Genomic DNA, 18,925 nt, shown 5'->3' with positions numbered 1-18,925 from the left:
GTAAAGAGCCAATCATACCTCGGTACAATTTACTGTCTACTGACTTACCATTTTCATCAGCGCAGAGGACAGTGTCAGTGCCCATAGGGGTAGATATTGACTTGCAGTTCTCAAGTTTATACTTCTTCAATATCTCCTTAGCATACTTAGTTTGACTGATGAAGATGCCATTTTTTCCTTGTTTGATTTGAAGTCCAATGAAGAAGTTGATTTCTCCCATCATTGACATTTCAAACTCAGTCTGCATCTGCTTACTAAATTCCTTGCACATGGACTTATTAGTGGCACCAAAAATAATGTCATCAACATATATATGAGCCAGTAGGGTATCTTTACCCTTCCTCTTAATGAATAAGGTTGTATCAGCTTTACCTCTGACATAATTTCTAGTCATCAGGAAACTGGTCAGCCTCTCATACCAAACACATGGTGCTTGCTTGAGACCATACAGAGCCTTTTTGAGTTTATAAACGTGGTTTGGGAACTTGAGATCCTCAAACCCTGGAGGCTGATTAACATAGACTTCCTCGTTTATAACTCCATTAAGGAATGCACTCTTAACATCCATTTGAAATAATTTAAAGTTCATATAACTTGCATATTCACATAAAATTCTTATAGCCTCTAGCCTTGCCACTGGGCGAAGGTCTCACCGTAGTCAATACCTTCTTGCTGACTATAGCCCTGAGCTACAAGTCTTGCTTTGTTCCTGACCACGTTCCCTTGTTCATCTAGCTTGTTGCGGAAGACCCATCTTGTTCCTATGGTCTTCTGGCTTTTTGGATTTGGCACTAAGTCCCATACTTCATTTCTTCTGAATTGATCAAGTTCTTCCTGCATTGCACTCATCCAAAACTCATCGTGCTCAGCTTCAGATATCTCCTGAGTTGATTTCTTGTCATCAGAGTATTTTCAGCAGCATCGAGACTGGAACTCTCTGAGTGTCCTCTTGGTATTCTGATCTCTTTTGGTAGAGTGATGTCTTGAGTTGGTTGTGTTTCAACAATCTCTGCAGATATAGATTGGTCAGTGAAAACAATTTGAGTTTCGCTTTTACCTTTGGTCAGCCCTTGAGGTAGTGACTCACCGGCTGTTTCTTGGTCAGCAGGTATTGAGTATGGATCATCCTCAGTTAGCTGCTTGTCTTTTCCTGCAGGGTTAGTTTCATCGAACTCAACGTGTATTGACTCTTCTAAGACCTGAGTTCGTTTATTGAAAACTCTATATGCTTTGCTGTTTGTTGAGTATCCTAAAAAGATAGCTTCATCAGCTTTTGAATCAAACTTAGCAAGGCTGCCTTTAGTATTTAGTATAAAACATTTACATACGAAGGCATGAAAGTATCCAATGTTGGGTTTTCGTCCTTTCCAAAGTTCGTAGGGAGTCTTCTTTAATATGGGTCTGACTAGAGCCATATTAAGTATGTAGCAAGCTGTGTTGACAGCTTCTCCCCAAAAGTACTTTGGAAGCCTATGCTCACTCAGCATTGTCCTGGCTATTTCAACCAAGGTTCTATTTTTCATCTCAACCACCCCATTCTGTTGAGGCGTTCTAGGAGCAGAAAAATTATGGTCAATGCCGCTGACTTCACTGAATTCAACAAACTGTTGGTTTTTGAATTCTCCACCATTATCACTTCGGATGTGAGCCAACCTTAGGTCTTTATCATTTTCAAGTTTTTTTACTAATGTTGAAAACGTCTCAAAGGTTTCATCCTTGCTACTCAGCAAGATGATCCAAGTGTACCGAGAAAAGTCATCTACAACGACCAAGGAAAATCTCCTACCACCCAAGCTCAGCGGCTGGACTGGTCCGAAGAGATCCAAGTGTAGCAACTCGAGTGGACGCTTGGTTGAGACAATGTTTTTACTGTAAAAAGATGTTTTAGTTTGTTTTCCAGCCTGACAATCATTGCATAATTGATCCTTTTCGAACTTAAGTTCTGGCAGTCCCTCAACTAATTGCTTTCTTGCTAGTTTGGCCAGGAGGTCCATGCTTACATGACCAAGTCTCCTGTGCCATAGCCAGGAATTTTCTTCCTTTAACACTAAGCATACATTTTTTGAAAATTTCTTTTCCAAATTCAGCATAAAGACATTATCAATACGAGGGGTAGTTAAAATCAATTCATTTGTTTTTCCCTCGAGTATTTTACATCCAGTGTCATCAAATATAACTTTTCTCCCGTTATCATATAGCTGAGCTACGCTGAGTAAGTTATATTTAAGTCCACTAACTAGGGAGACTGACTCAATAGTAGGATTACCACCAACGGTTCCTGACCCTACTATCTTACCCTTTTTGTTGTCTCTGAAACTTACACTTCCACCTCGTTTACGCACAAGTGTGATGAACTGAGTTTCATCACCAGTCATATGCCTCGAGCATGCGCTGTCAATATACCACATCTTTGACTTCTCAGCACACCTCAGGCTTACCTGCAATATAGCTAGTTATCTTTAGGTACCCAAGTCTTTTTGGGTCCTTGTTTGTTAGGCTCAGCAGGTAAAGCATCATATTTAATCTTATGACGACACACTTGGATAGTGTGTCCATTTTTCCCACAGAAGTCACAGTTGACCTTCCGTTTAGGATATCCCACTGACTGGTCAGCACCCCAGTGCTGAGCATGCCAGCACACCTTTGTGGTGTGTCCTTTTTTCCCACAGAAGTCACATTGGACATTCCGCTGAGGATTCCATCTCTACTGACTAGTACTTCGGTACTGAGTGTTCAGAGGAATATTTTTTATATTCGGAACTTTGAATTGGTTCTGAATATGTGATGTCCTTTCTCAGTTTCTTAGAATCTGATTAGACCTCAGAGACAAACTTGTGCATAGTTTCTACGTTGCTATGCAAAGTTGAGTTGTCTTGGAGAAGATATCGAAGGTCACTGAGTTTGACCTCTTCAATCTCGTCACATCGCCTGCTGAGTGCTCTAACCTTCTTGTTACACTTTTTGATAAGTGTGTAGAGGTCACTCAGGGCATTTATCATTTCATTTCTGAGCAGGGGTAGTGATATTACCTCAGTTGAGTTTGCCTCATCGTCAGATGCAATGGAGGGGTCAGCATGCTCAGAAACACAAGGCTCAGCAAGCTCATCTGCCATGAAGCAGATCTTTGCTGACTCAGTGGAATCAGCTTCTGATGATGATGAGTCATCACTATCACTCCAGGTTGCCACCATTGCCTTCTTGTTGTTCTTCTTTTCCTTCATCAAGGTAGGACAGCTTGATTTGATATGGCCAGTTTGATGACATTCAAAGCATGTGATGGGCTTTGAGATGTCCTTCTTGTACCTGCTGTCGCTGGACTCAGCTTTGTACTTGTCAAACTTCTTGTAAGGCTTCTTGGAATATTTATCATTCTTTCTGAACAGCCTTTTCATTTTTCTAGTGAACATTGTCATTTCTTCATCGTCTGTTGAGCTCCCATCAGTGGAGTCAGCTTTCATGACAAGAGACTTTTGCTTATTGTCCTCAGACTTCTCCTTCACCTCAAAGTTCTTCATTGAGATCTCATGGGTCAGTAGAGATCTAATGAGTTCATCATACTTGTAGGTGGTCAAGTCTTGAGCTTCCTCAACAGCAGTTTTCTTGGCTTGCCAGCTTTTGGGAAGACTCCTCAGTATCTTCTTGACTTGCTATTCCTCAGTAAAGATCTTGCCAAGTCTTTTGAGCTCGTTGATTATGTTTGTGAATCTTGAGTTCATTTTAGAGATTCCTTCATCATCATTCATTTCAAATAGCTCGTACAACCTCATGTGCTGGTTCACCTTGGACTCCTTAACTTTGTTGGTTCCTTCATAGGTGATCTCCAGTTTCTTCCAGATTTCCTGTGCTGACTCACAACCTGAAAGCTTGTTGTACTCTGCAGCATCTAACGCACAATGAAGCATATTATAGCCGAAGCATGATTTTGTACCTTCTTGAGGTCATCTTCTGTCCATTTAGTCTCAGCTTTAACAACCGTTTGGCCATCAATAGTTTCAATAGGAACAAATGGGCCTTGGACTATAGAAAGCCATGCACTCATATTTGTTGCCTGAATGAAATTTTTCATTCTGTTCTTCCAAAAGGTGTAGTTAGACCCGAAGAACAGAGGAGGCCGAGTAATGGACAGCCCCTCAAGAAGAATCTGAGTTGTCTGATTTCTTGGGAGGAAACGAGTGTTGTTCTTAGCCATTGTGGGGATCACCTCAAGATAGTTATATCTTGCTCAGTGAGCTTTTAAGCTCTGATACCACTTGTTGGTCCCATATAACGTGACAAGGTTAGTTCCAAGGGGGGGGGGGGATAGGAACTATTTAAAATTTTGTCTGTTAAGGTTGCCTTCTTTTCTTTGAGAAAATGTTTACACAGCGGCGCTAAGTAGTTTTAAGACACAAGCTTAGTCAACTGGTGACTAAGTCTGTTTCTTTCCTTGAGTCAGGAGATAACACTTAAGTCTATTCCTGAACTCAGCTTCTTAGTGCACTCAACTCAGTGTGAGTTTGTTACTTAGTCAGCAAGCAATATATAAAGGAGTTTAAAGGTTAGAAATATGTTACTCAGTAGACATATCCTGGTTCGGCCTCTCCGCCTACGTCTAGTCCTCGGAACTCGTTCCCAGCTTTTTGAATCCTCTACTGAGCTCTTTAAAGGTAGAGCACGAAACCTTTTACAACAGAAGCTGAGTATACAAGAGTACCTTCCTCTATTCCTCTACTCACTCTTATAACTACCGTTGAGTACTATAACCGAGTACTCAGCTTCTCCTTTCTATTCTTCTAGAAATGATAAGTGATTGTCCTAAACAACAATTGCTAAGACACTTTAGATGAATAAAATCACTCTAGACTTTTACACAAGTTTGGAATTGGTGTAAGATTTGCTTTGCTTTTCTCACAGAACTTCAAGTATGAATTTGGTCAGCGTTTCGACTTAATTGAAGATCTGCATCGAATGAAGCATTTGAAAGGCCTATTTATAGTGACACTTCAAGCACCGGTGATTTCGAATTTCGAAATAACCGTTGGAGGCTAACGGCTTCCTGTCGCTGTCACTCAGGACGTGCTCAGTGTCGTTGGCCAATGAGATTCTTGCATCTTCTGTCTTCGACAGTGCTCAACAGCTTTTCATCAGATGAACAGAATGTTTGCACATTTATAGTAAAGTCTTCCAAACAGCTTACTACGTCTTCTGAGCTTTACCCAAAGTATAAATACTTTGTCGCCAAGTTGGTTCTGTTCTGCCGCTGACCTGACTGCCTTATCGCTCAACTCAGCAGCTTAGTCTTGAAGCTTTTGTTAGGAGGCTTCTCGATCCTTCTTCATGCTGAGCTGTCGTTTTACTTGATACGACTGCGTTTTGTCTTCCTGGGCCGTGAGGTCATGATCTGTTGACTTGGGCTTGACTTTCTCTTGTGGGCCTTTAGGCTTTTTATCTTAATGTCTTACAAGTCAAATAACTCAACATTGAACAAACACATTAGTGTGAATAAATCAAAGCATTTAAATTTAATGTGTTAGAATATTTTTATCATTCACATAAATAATTTTGTCAAATCAAAATCATATGGAAAGATGTTTCAACTTCTCCCGCATGGGAGGACAACTTGTTGAAACACTTTTCCACATGATTTTGATTTGACAAAATTATCTCCATGATAATAATATTCCAACACAATTAAGTTTAATTGCTTTGATTTAATTGTGCTAATGAGTTTGTTCAATGTTGAGTAAGTTGATTAATAAGAACATGAAATAAATATCTATAAGAGAAAGCCAAAGTCAACTGGAGCAAGTCACACAGCCAAAGCTGAGTATAAATGCAACTCAGCTTTTAGAAAGAAAATGTCTTCTTCAGAAAAGCTTGAAGGCGAAGCTGCTGTGTCAAGCTGAGTGGTCGTCAGGTCAGCTTCAATGTTTGGTCAACTTGCAAGACAAAGTCTGTCCATTTTCTGAAATGTTCAGAAGCTACAGAAATTTGTCTGGAAGACTTTTCGAAAAGAAGAATGGACCATCTGGCATCTACAAGAAGACAAACCTGGCGTCTGATGAAGACAGAAGACAGGATTGGCCTGCAGCACTGAGTGTTGACCAAGTGATGACGAAAGAAGAACGTTTTCCCACAACGTCTATGTCGGGATGCAAATAATTGATGCCTCAAACATCACTATAAAAAGGCCACTTCACACTTGAATCATTACATGACAGACAAGCAAAAAATCTTCATCAAGTCAATTCATTTGGAAAATCCAAAATAGAAGCTGTCTGAAAAGAAAAAGCAAGCTCTTACACCAAACTCCTATTTTTGTGTAAAAGTCTAGAGTGATTTATTCACCTAAAGTGTTCTTTATTGTATCAAGAACAATTTCTTATCATTTGTAAAAGGTTAGAAAAGAGAGGCTGAGTACTCGGTTATAGTACTCAGTGGTAGAGAAAGACTGAGTACTCGGTTATAGTACTCAGTGTTAGAGAAAGGCTGAGTACTCGATTATAATACTTAGTGTTAGAGAAAGGCTGACTACTCGGTTATAGTACTCAGTGGTAGAGATAAGATTGAGTAGACGAATAGAGGATGATACTCTTGCATACTCAGTTGCTATTGTAAATGGTTTGTGCTCTACCTTTAAAGAGCTCAGTAGAGGATTCAAAAAGCTCGGAAGGATTTCCGGGGACTGGACATAGACGGAGAGGCCGAACCAGGATAAGTCTGCTGAGTAACTTCTAACGCTTTATCTTTTGATATATATATTTATTGCTTGCTTAATATTACTCAACAAAACAATAATCTGTATATGTTGTGTTGAGTAAATCTGAATGTTGTGGTGTATAATCTGAGTGTTGAGTTGGAAACTGACTCAAGTGTTACTTCCCAACTCACAATAGAAACAGCTCTAGTCAGCAGCTGACTAAAGCTGTCTCAATTCTACTCAGCCGTGCTGACCTAACAACTGAGTTAAAGTCTTAAATATTTAACTCAACATTAATTTATCAACAAAAAGTTGATAATAGTTTCTAACCCCCCCCTTTGGAACTAATACTATCACGTTGCACGTGACCAACACAACTCCCAAATGATCATGCCATAATGGACACGCCACGAGTATCCAAGTTGCGGAGAAGGCCCTGAGCGAGAAATAGGCAGATCGGGAAGCCAAATTCTAAAGGTTCCTTAACAAAAGGGCACTAAGTGGAGTCGCTAGATGAAAGATAACATATAGTGTTAGAAAATGATTAATCCAAAAACAAATAAACACAGAAAGAAAACATGAATAGTAAATAATAAATTAAAAGGAAAGAGTTTAGACAAATCTGAGGCCTGTATTAGCAGTTTCCTTAAGACAGATGTTGTCGCTATTGACAATCGTCTCCCAGGATACAACAGATACGCAAGCGAACTCTTACCAAGTGTATAATAGTTATCACTGGAGTAGAACAAAACAACAGGTACAGATAGCAGAAATGTTTCAGAGAATAATTTTCAAAATATATCAATCTGACAGTTCCATCATGTATATATAAAACTTGAATGGACATGTATGTTCTCTAATGAACACGACTATTCATGAACGAGCAAGACTGTTCATGAACTGACACGACTAATCATGAACGAACACAACTGTTCATGAACAAGGATGACTATTGGAATTTATACTAATTTCATTTATATATAAATTTTCCAACATATAGTACAACTCCCTTGGTCCATCACATTAGCGAAGCCATCAGAGGAAAAATCGCGATTAACACGCCTATATACATTGGGCAGAGTTATTGTCACCATGTATAGGTTCTCCCAGACTATTCCCCTTGGATTTGGAAGCATCAGCAACAAATTTGGTTCTTTTACCACATTCTTCTTATTACAAACTGTCTTCCCTTCATAGACACGTTTGAAGTCGAAAAGGCACCTAAACCTACTTTCTACCCTAGAGGTGCCCTAACCTGATACGTACCATATTGAACTTATGAATCCTACTCTTCCCTAACCCGAAGATTCGAGGAGACAGATGGTTCCCCGACGAACATAATAAACCTAACACAAACTCATAGATTCAGACAAAGAAGGGACGAGACACCCAATACAATGAAGAATGAAAAATCAAGTATCCACAAAAGCAAAACGGAGAAAGAACGAAGTGGACTAACCTCATATTCGTCTTCAATTCTAGAGAGAATAGTCAGAATAAGTCACAAAGCTCCTCTAAAAGATTATAGATCGCACAACTCTCACAGAAACAAAATAAAGTGGAGCGAAGAAACAAACTAAAAGAAAAGAAATCAACATAGGAAAAAAAAACTCTATTTATAACAAACTGCGGAAGGCCACCCGTCATTGGCTTTAAATGAACATCATTAAATAACTGACACAATATTGAGTAGAGATGACAGTAGTTTTGAAAAGCAACAAGTACACTTCAAAAGACATCATTACATCAATACCCAATAACACATGTCTAAATAGAATACACATGAAGAGACACGTTTAAACTCATTAACTCTTATATGCACGAAAACACATGTTACTAGTATGGTAAAGGGAAAGGCATCAAATCCATCACTACCACGAGGAGACAACTCACCAAGATGTGGAAAACTCCGGAATTCATTAAACCCCTTCGATCCTAAACAGACTCGTACCTAATACCTTGCAATGACTTGAAAGTGGGAGGGGACTTCTAATGAAGTATATGGGCCCTAAATCTATCCAGAAAGTCCAGGGCTTCCAAAAAGGCCCCCGTCCATGCAGAAAAGCCCAAGGAACCCATCAGATGGCCTAATCGGCTCGAGACAAGGACATACATAATGGTAATTTGGGGGCCTCAGCCAACAGAAAGTAAGGATTTGATATTATTTTGGAAAAGAGCGACGTCGTTTTTGCTCATCTCCCCTTGTCTCTGTCCATCTGTAGTTTGTTGCTTGATAACTCTTGCTAGGGTAGTTCATCAAAAAAAAAAAAAAAAAAACTCTTGCTAGGGTTTTATAGAAACAATCCTCTTTTTAACTGGATTGGGCCTCGCCGGAATCTCACACATCCTGCTGCCGTCGCTTTTAATGCTCCACCTCTTCTCTCATTTGCTATAAAAAAATATTAGCAATTACACAGAATCTGTTTTGAGTGCGGCATAACATGGAGACCTCACCAACATCATCATGTTGGAGCAACATAGTGAAGAATCAACCGCCACCGCAGATCAACCAGAATCCGAACCCCACGAAAGTGTTCGTCGAGAGCTGCCAGTCTTCTGGAGGCATATCGTTGGCAATAATAGATGCTAACGCTGTAATTCAGGGCGGTGAAAAGCTTCATAACCAGGCCGATAAGTTCGTTACCGTCCCCGAAGTCCTCTCCGAGATTCGGGATCCTGTTTCCCGCCACCGCCTCTCCTTCACCCCCTTCACCATTGATTCCATGGAGCCCACCCCTGAAGCTCTTAATAAAGGTTGAAAAACTAGCTTTTCCTATAAATTTTCTTTTATCAATGTTATGTTGCTAGCTCGCATGCTGAAACAAGTTAATTGAATAAGAAATTATTATAATTGAATGAAATCTCTCTTCATTGTTATTATCGTTTTAACATGCACCTTAATGAGCAAGTGAATTTGCTCATTTACCGTTAGATCTGAGCTTATTAAATCTAAGCTTCAGGATGCTTTGAATCTCCACCTTAGGATTCTAATAAGCCTAAATCTAATGGGGAGCAAATTCTACATGCATCATTTTATATTGCAACCGTTTTGCGTGAGTTCAAAATTTTCATACTCTGTCATCTGAATCAGTTATTGTGTTACTTTCAGTTTACAAAAGCATTGAACTTGTATTTTTCCAATCAAATTCTATTTGAGTTACTTGAGATTTGATGTAGTTCAGTTTGATATTTAGTTGAAGTCTTTAAGATAAGATTATGGTGAAGTAAGCAATATGTTGTAGTCATTATTTCCTGTTAGTCTAATTTTGAAAGAAGAAATAGCTAGATTTCAGCAAGCAACTTAGGTTACATTTTCGGCCTCTTCCATTTGACTTTTTGCATTGGCTTCCTGATGAATTGTCTGTTTGAAATGTTATATTTTGGTTAGCCGACCTGCAAAAGCTGGTGTTTGGTTGCTTACAAATTTTTATATTGCATGGCAGTTATCAAGTTTGCAAGGGCAACCGGTGACTTACAAACTCTCTCTAACGTGGACCTTAAACTCATTGCTTTGACTTACACATTAGAATCACAGATCCATGGAACTAAACATATTAGGGATGTTCCTCCTCCTATCCACACAGTCAACGTGAAGAGGCTACCTGAGAAGGAGTTGCCTGGATGGGGTTCCAATGTTCCTAACTTGGAAGAGTGGGAAGCATTAGAACAGGAAAGTGGGGATGGCTCAAATGCCAACTCTAGGATCCTTCCTTTGAAAGAAATGAGCTTGAACTGTATACCTGCTGACAACCAATCTGAGAATGGTTCATTGTTAGCTGGAAGTGAAGCACATTCAGAGAATCCTGAAGATGTGGAGCATGGTTTGAGGAAAAATAGGAGATATCCTTCAAAGAAAAAGGAGATAAGCATTGAAGGGAAGATGGTAGCAGATGGAATTGATGCATCTCAAGGGCAATTTGATGATAATTCTGGTGATTGGATGCCTGCTGTCAGTCGGAGTACTCATAGAAGGTTTCTTAGGAGGAAAGCTCGACGGGAACATTATGATGCATTATTCGAGAAGGATAGTCATCAAGACATGGAGAAAAATATGGATGATGGAAACATCGAGGAAACTACTGTTCCAGATAAAAGTGCAGAAACAGTAGAAGCTGGGAACAAGATTTCTGAGGAAAACGAGATGAACAATGGCAATGGAGATCTATCTTTAATCTTAGAACAAATGAGACTCGAGGAAGGTTCACAGAAGGGTCTTCGAGAAGAGCCAGAAGACAGCTGCAATTCCGTGGATCTTGAGTTTTCGGAGACTACTGCTATGGAAGATTCTTTGGATGTCAATGCAAATGTTGATCCTGAAGCAGGTGAAATTGATAATTTTGATGGACAACAAGATCACTTGGACAACTTAAGCGAGACCAATGCAAGTGTTGATGCATCACATGTTACTGATGATGCTAGTGAACAAAGCTGGATGCTTAGATCCTTATCAGAGTCCAGTGTCGCATGTGTAACCAGCGACTTTGCAATGCAGAATGTACTTCTACAAATGGGCTTACGACTGCTTGCACCCGGAGGAATGCAAATCCGCCAGCTGCAGAGGTATAAAAACCAATCTTTATACTATTGGAATGCAAATCCTCGAGCCCATTAGTCTAATTTTTATGGATTAAAGCATGAGACATTTTTAATTTATTGCTTTATGAGAAATAATTTTTGAATAGTTAAGAAATAAATGCAACAATAAGAAATATTCAATGAGGAATTGAATGCATGAAATTCCACTTCTTAAATCAAAGTAAAAAGTAATTGCTAAAATTCCTCTTTTTGGTTAAACTCAATTTTATTTCTATGCTTTGTGAATATGCCATTTATTATCAAACCAAACCTTGATTCCTGCTTTCTGAAAAGCCAAAAGAGTAAAACTTCAAATTTTGCAAATGAAATCCTTGTTGTTTCTTGCATGTTCTAAATGCTATGTGATTTTCTTTACTTGCAAATCCCCTTCTCCCTTCAGCCAATAGACGTGTATGCACTACACACACACACAAAAACAAAAGGAAGTATTATGTATATAACAGGATTAACTTGCTGTTCTTGGTGATTCTCCATTAGTGTCATCATAGTTGTTAAAGACGCGCCTGACTCAAGGGAGAGAGGTTAGCGCCTCAGTAAGTCTCAGGCGGGCGATGTCAACAAGACGCGCGCCTTGTCTTGCCTTGTGCCTTGAATAAAGGCGCGCCTAGGCTCTCTAGGCGCTGTTTTAAAGGGGTTTTTTAGGGTTCTTCAACTATTAATCATAGCCATAGGAAATCTTTAGGATAAGGGTTCACATTAAATTAGAAAAAGAAAGAAAAAAAAGGAAATAAAAGAGCAGCAGCTGCGACCCTGAAGGAAAAATGCAAAAGTAGCAGCTTCTTCTCCTTGAAGCTCGTGACACTATTAACCCCTTTTATTTACAAGATATAGATGATGCCAATGAATGGTTGTGGGTAGATTGGATGGGGAGGGGTCGGATGAAGATGAGCTAGTGTTCCCAAATGAAAATTGAACATCGGCTGATGTTAGTAGGGCTATTGGAGCTGAAGAAAGTGCTTATCATACTAGAGGAGTAGGAAAAAATGTTATGAATGCCTCTAGTTCAAGTGCTAGGCCTAGGTCAAAGGGTAAAGCACCATTAGTTAAGTGTTGTTATTTATAATTTTATATGTTATTTTTTTTTGTGCGCCTTGTGTCGCTCGGTCACGCGCTTGAGCCTTGCACCTAGGCTCCAGGACCACTTTGCGCCTTTCGAAACTATGAGTGTCATTTGCATTTTGTGATTATAGTCTCTGTCAAATTGTTTCTTGCATGTTCCAAATCCTTTTTATATCTTGGTGTAATCAATCGTTGGGATTGGCCTTACCTGCAAATTCCCTGCTCCGTACACAAACAAAAGGCAGTAGTATGGATATAGTCCAGGATTGCTGTTGTCATTTGCAGTTTGTGATCATAGTTTCTTTGCTTATTTTCAAAATAGATGGATATTGAAATGCCATGCATGCTATACCGTGACTGCTGAAATTGGGAGGATTTTCTGCCCTAAGTGTGGAAATGGTGGCACTTTACGCAAAGTAGCAATTACAGTTGGGGAGAATGGAATCACTTTGGCAGATCGTCGGCCGCGGATATGTCTACGTGGTACAAAGGTAAGTGTATTCCTAGCTGAAAAGAAAGGGAAGCAAGAGTATCTACTGTTTCATTTGTAATATATCATATTCTTTTGAGTAATAAGATATCCAAAGCACATGTTTTGATATTATATTCTCTGCAGTTTTCTCTGCCTTTACCACAAGGTGGAAGAGACGCCATTGCTAAGAATGTTATTCTGCGTGAAGATCAACTCCCACACAAATACCTTTACCCTAAGACGAAGAAGAAAGTGAATAAAGAGGTTGGCATACTTTGTTTAATTTTTTCTTAATAAATTGTGTTTAATATAACCTTGAAGCTCATGTATATAAAATTTCCAGGGAGATGACTTGTTTGTTCCGGATGACATCTTCAGCCAGAATACCGATAAAAAGGCCCCATTCCGGCCACCAGTACGAAAGGCATTAGCAGTTTTCAGTGGAAAGAGGAATCCCAATGATAATCACTACGCTCGTCATAATCATTGACGATTGGTTCTGTCTCTTGATTTGTTTTTTCTAATAACTCAGCAATTGTAGGCAAAAGTGGTTTATAAGAAATTTTGGTGTGATATTTTTGCTCTGTGTTTTAATCCTATAATGCAAATGAATACAAAAAATGCATTCCCTCTGGTATATGAATCTTATTGTTCCCTGTGCTTTCCTTATGTTTGGAGAAGAGAATTTCCAGAACTTGAGCCATGTTGGTAACTTGTTTTCCTGTTCCTAACATAATGAATTTGCTAACATTTTGATTCACTTTTTTATACGGGTTAAGCCCTTGAACTTTTCGACTATAACCCTGTAACTTTAGTTTTCAATTTTATAACAACAAAATCCTTTTTAGTTTAATTGTATTGCATGTACAATCTCTTATTAGAATCAGGTAAACTGAGTTGCCAAATATGAGAATTTATTATCGTCCAAATTTTTAAAAGGTTGAGGTGATAATTTGGGTTGAGGTTGAGGTGATAATTTGGGTTGATATTATAATTATGTGATAACTTGCTGGATCCGATTAGATGATCTCCACCGTAGTTACCTGCAAAACAGAACCGGAGACAGGATCTCCGGGAAAACTCTCCGACGATCAAGTCAGTTTTTGTAGGAGGGTTGGTAAATTGATAATAGTATTGCTGGAAAAAATATGAACATATCTCCCCCTCTGGCCTTATGCCTTTTTATAAGTGTTCTGAAGTAACCGCCGAGGGCGGTTACTCCTTCTAGGCCACGTCCCTTACGTGGCAACAAACGTGTTTGAGTGGGAGTTTTAATGCTCCGTTTAGGATGTCGGGGTGGTTATTCGCTTTACCCGCTTCCTTTATTCGGAGCCCATTTGATCTTGGACCATGGGTCTAAGTGTAGATTGGGCCCGTGTTTATGATTCGGCCCGTTTTGGCTTCGCGGATCATCACATGCCTCCCCTTTAGTTTGGCAAGAGCCCTGTAGGGTCTTTTCACATGTTATAGGAGACTCTTCGTCTTTGTCTGGATATTCGAAAGTTGTTCTTTTAAAATTCGAAAGTTGTTCTTTCCTTCTCCTGTCATTTCTTCTCCGGCGTCAACCCCTTAGTGTTCGTTCTTCTCTGTATTCTTTCCCACATGTAAGTTTTCCTTTCCGTTACTTGTAATTCGTTCGGCTCTTTACTTCTGTTCATTTTTCTTCATCAATATGTCGAACCTTGACCTCGATTTCGCACCGTTCGACGAAAATTACGTCCGCGAGGTGTCTCATGAGGTCGATGAGATGGTTGATGAAGCTTCAACCAGCTCTCCTGGGTTTGATTCCCATCCCGCCGACTTCCTCCACCTAGCGAATACAACCGATGAGGGTCTAGGTTTTGATCCTAAGAAGTTGATTCCGACACCTGTCCCAACCCCCCGTTTATTACCGAAGAAGGACCGGTCAGGAAGCCTAGTTTGTCGCGAGACAATTGATGATTTGCGGGAGCAGTATCCTTGGCTTCAAGGTCTCGAGACCATCATTCCCGGGGAGGATAGAGGACCGGGCGACTACCCAAAGGGGTATTTCACCATTTTCGTCGCCCAGATTATCTGCGGTTTCACGTATCCGCTGGCGGATCAGATTGCTTCCGTCCTGGGCGGTTACGGAATCGCACCCGGTCAATTGCATCCCAATGGATGGGCCGACTTAACTCTGGATAAATTTCTGGCGGATTGTTTGGAGGTTCCCTTCTCGCTCAAAATTTTCTCCAAGCTTCATCATTTCAAGAGTTCGGCGGGGTATTTCACTTTCATCCGTCAGAGCGGTTACTATGGTTTCGACGAGAAGCTGAACAAGATCCGCGAGTGGGACCGATCTTACTTCTTTATCAAGTTTAATGAAGGGAATCCAAACTTCCTTCGCTGCTGGGGCCGGCCCAATGTAAAGAGTTTGAACTTCGGTTACCCCAGTGAGGAAGAATCCGCTGTTATAAAGTTCTTGAAGAGTACGCCTCCTTTTGTATGGACGTATGATCAGGCCTTCCACATGCTAAGAAGTCGAGTGGCGATTGCCTACCGCGAGGGAGATCGCGTTGTCTATATCCCTTATCGCGTTTTTGTTCAAGGTACTTTTCTTTTTTTTTTTCATTTCCAAGTTGATGATTTCTTTTAACCCTTTGCAGGGGTGATCCTTTATCTCAACTCGCTGCAGATCGGGAGGCGAAAGCTCTAGCAAGAAGGAAGAAGCGGATGGAGGGAACAACTTCTGTTGCCGGGGCGAATTCTCCTGGGGGTGCGGCTCCTTCTGTTGAGGCGGCTTCCCTTCCAATCGCTTCCGTTTCACAAGGTCCCACTTCTGTTTCTGAGGACCTTCCTTTAACTAGGAAGCGAAAGAATAATGCAGATACGGAGTCTTCTCGTCCCAGGAAGAAAAACACATCTGTATCTCCTACTGTTGGTGGTACACCCATATCTGCTTCATCAAAAGGAAAGAGCAGTACACCAATCCACGAGGTATCTTGATTTATTGTAATGTTTATTGTTCTTTATAAGCTATCTGCTGTTCTTCTGATCTCTTTCCTTATGCGTTCGCAGCCTATTCCCGATATTAGCGGGTGGTGGACTAGGACCTTTGGCATGGCCGTGAGTTTCTCCTGTAAGGACATTGTTTCTTCCCTATGCAATGTCCTTGGGCGACTCCCCTCTGCTTCCCGCGTGCGAGAACAAGTACCGCTTCCTACTGCTATGGAGGGGGTCGAGAAGCGCGCCATAGAGGTATATTGTTGTTTTGGGGGTAGAAGCTTGTCATTCCCTTTCAAGGATTTTGTGTTCATAGTAATCGCATGTTTTTATTCGCCCTTTTTATTCGCGAGTCGTCTTATATGCAGATTATCAATTTTGCGGAGGGCGCTCTCCGAAGGGATGCTGAACGAGCCAAAGAGTTGGAGAACCTTGGTACTGAATTGGCGACTCAGAAATCGCTTTATGATGATGTCCAAGGGAAGGTAAAGGCTCTTGAAGGCGCTTGTCAGAAGGCTATGAGCGAGAAGGAGGAAGCTCTCAAATCCCTCCAGGCTAAGTCCGACGAGCTGCAAAAGGTCCTTGATGATCTAAATTCATCCAAGGAGGCTCTGGAGATGCAAAAGAAGAGGGCTGAGGAGATTCTAGCTGAAGATGGTGCTCGCATCTATTGGTATGGGGAGCGAATTCATGCCGCTTATGAGCATGGACATCCAGATCGAATACTTAACCGGCCCAAGGTTCCCATCCCTGAAAAGGATTTAACTGAGAAGTGGGACAAGCTGGAAGTCGAGGATGCTGATATGGATGAGGTACTCCTCTTAGATTGGCAGAGTTTTCAGGCCTCTCCAATTAGCTGCGAGATCCCTAATCATAACGCGGAAGAAGAGGTACCACAAGGCGTTTCTCAGTCTGAGCAAGAGGTACCTCTCTCTGAAGCGGTTACTGATTCGAGGGTTGAGGATTCGCTTGAAGCAAATCCGCCCACTGGAGGAGATGAAGGAGCCGCTGAGGGCGAGGAGGGCAATAGGGGTGAAGGAGAGGAAGCCGTAGCGTAGTTTGATTTACATTTTGAACTGTTGTATGTAACAAACTGCCCGCATATATTAATTTTCTTTTACTTGCCGCTTTACCTACATGTGCGATTGTCGTTTTATTCCTTGTTGCCCCTTATTTTCATATGTTACCCTTGTCTTTTGCCGACTTCATCCTTGTAATTCTTTGTAGTTAGTTTCGTTTTCGCTAGGGTGGCCAGACCCTTTTTGCAATTTTTTGAGTACTCGTTTATTCGCTTAATTTTATGCTTTATCTTATGATTTTTCTTTCGAAAATAATCATAAGGTTAATCATAAGGTTTTGCGAGTGATGCGTAATCATGCATCCGCCTTTCTTTAATAGGCAACACATTTATGTGTTTTTAAGATTAACCATAAGGTTTTGCGAGTGATGCGTAATCGTGCATCCGCCTTTCTTTAATAGGCAACACATTTATGTGTTTTTTGTGATCATGTTGAAAAGGATCCGCATTTGGACGTAGTATATTGAATAAATGTAATAATTGAATAACTTTATCGATAAAGAACAAAGGCTTCTTATTACATGGGTACATAAACTGCGTGAGATCAAAGCCTCATTAAAACCTTTTATCAGAAAACCCATTGGGAAAAACTCATAAAAGGAAAAAGAGTACTCGTCATTTCCTTGAACTACTCGGCCTGTTTATATAGGCGTAGATTCTCTAGATTCCAGGTGCGCGGGAGCTTTTTGCCGCTCATTTCTTCTATTTCAAAAGTTGATGGTCCTAGCTTCTTGGATACTTTGTATGGTCCGATCCAGTTGACGCCTAATTTGCCTTTGCCTTCTCTGGATTGTATTTTATTTGCTTTTTTCAAGACCAAGTCGTTCTCATTGATTATCACTTTTCGCACTCTTCTGTCATGATATTTCTTGATTCTATTGCGGTACACTGCCATTTGCATATAAGCTTTTTCCCTTCGTTCTTCAACAGAATCCAATGCATCCCTAATATTGATAGGATTTTGTGTGTCGCAATAATAAATTATCCGATCTGTAGGCGACTTGATTTCAACAGGCAGGACCGCTTCGGCTCCATAAACCAGCGAGAAAGGTGTTTCGTCCGTTGCTGCTTTTACAGAAGTTCTGTATGCCCATAGCATATGGGGTATCTCATCCGCCCAACCTGTTTTTTTATCACCTAGCCGCTTCTTGATTCCCTGAATCATGGCCCTGTTGGTAACCTCTGTCATACCATTCGATTGAGGATGATTTACAGAAGAAAAATGATTCTTGATTCCCATGCTTTCGCAGTATGTTTTGAATTTGACACAGTTGAACTGGGTGCCATTGTCGGTTATAAGCTTTTGTGGGATTCCAAATCGCATGATAATGTTCTCTCGTAAGAACTCGATCATTCGCTCAGGTGTTTGAGCGGTTACTGCCTCTGCTTCTACCCATTTGCTGAAGTGGTCAACTGCGACTATCAAGTACTTCCTTTTCTTTGTCGTTTCTGGGAATGGGCCCACTATATCGATTCCCCATGTTGCGAATGGCCATGCCGTCATTATAGTGATTTGTTCGGCTCCGGGAACATGCTTTTCATTCGCATGGATTTGAGAGCTGCGACATTCCGCAACCATCTTCTGGGAATCATCCACCACCTTGGGCCAGTAATATCCCATCAACTTAACCTTTCTTGCCAACGCCGCCGAGGCTTCATGTGCGCCACAAATTCCTTCATGTAGTTCTCGCAGCACGTAGTCTCCTTCATTGCGGCTAATGCATTTCAACCATGGACATGTATATGATTTCCGATACAAAGTTCCATCTCGAATTGAGTATCTCGCTGACTGCCCAATTAGCTTTCTGGCTAAGCTTTTATCAACCGGCAAATCTCCCTGTTCCAAATATTGGCGAATGGGCATCCGCCAATCTTCATCATCTACCAGTTCTTCGATGACCATAATCTGATCGACTTCGAACGCTGGTGCCGATCTTATCTCCAAATCGCATGCTTTTTGACTCCATGGTTCTCTACTCGCCGCTGCTTTTGCCAATTCGTCAGCCTTTGTGTTTTGGCCCCGCGGAACATGCACCATTTCCCAAACGACTCCCTTGCGTGTTAACTCCTGCGTCAA

General features: G+C 40.8%; 1 protein-coding gene across 1 annotated transcript; it reads left to right on the top strand.

Moving 5' to 3' along the window:
* Positions 1-8,877: 8,877 nt before the first annotated feature.
* LOC136210770 (RNA-binding NOB1-like protein) lies at positions 8,878-13,461 on the top strand. Its single transcript, XM_066002170.1, has 5 exons — positions 8,878-9,433; positions 10,123-11,239; positions 12,657-12,825; positions 12,951-13,070; positions 13,150-13,461. Exons 1-5 carry the CDS (start codon positions 9,121-9,123, stop codon positions 13,294-13,296), a joined length of 1,866 nt encoding a protein of 621 aa, XP_065858242.1. The 5' UTR covers positions 8,878-9,120; the 3' UTR covers positions 13,297-13,461.
* Positions 13,462-18,925: the final 5,464 nt, after the last annotated feature.

This window comes from Euphorbia lathyris, chromosome 1 (assembly GCF_963576675.1).
Source record: "Euphorbia lathyris chromosome 1, ddEupLath1.1, whole genome shotgun sequence".
NCBI lineage: Eukaryota > Viridiplantae > Streptophyta > Magnoliopsida > Malpighiales > Euphorbiaceae > Euphorbia > Euphorbia lathyris.
The sequence above is the reverse complement of the archived record's forward strand: the minus strand, read 5'-3'. Positions and strand labels throughout refer to the sequence as shown.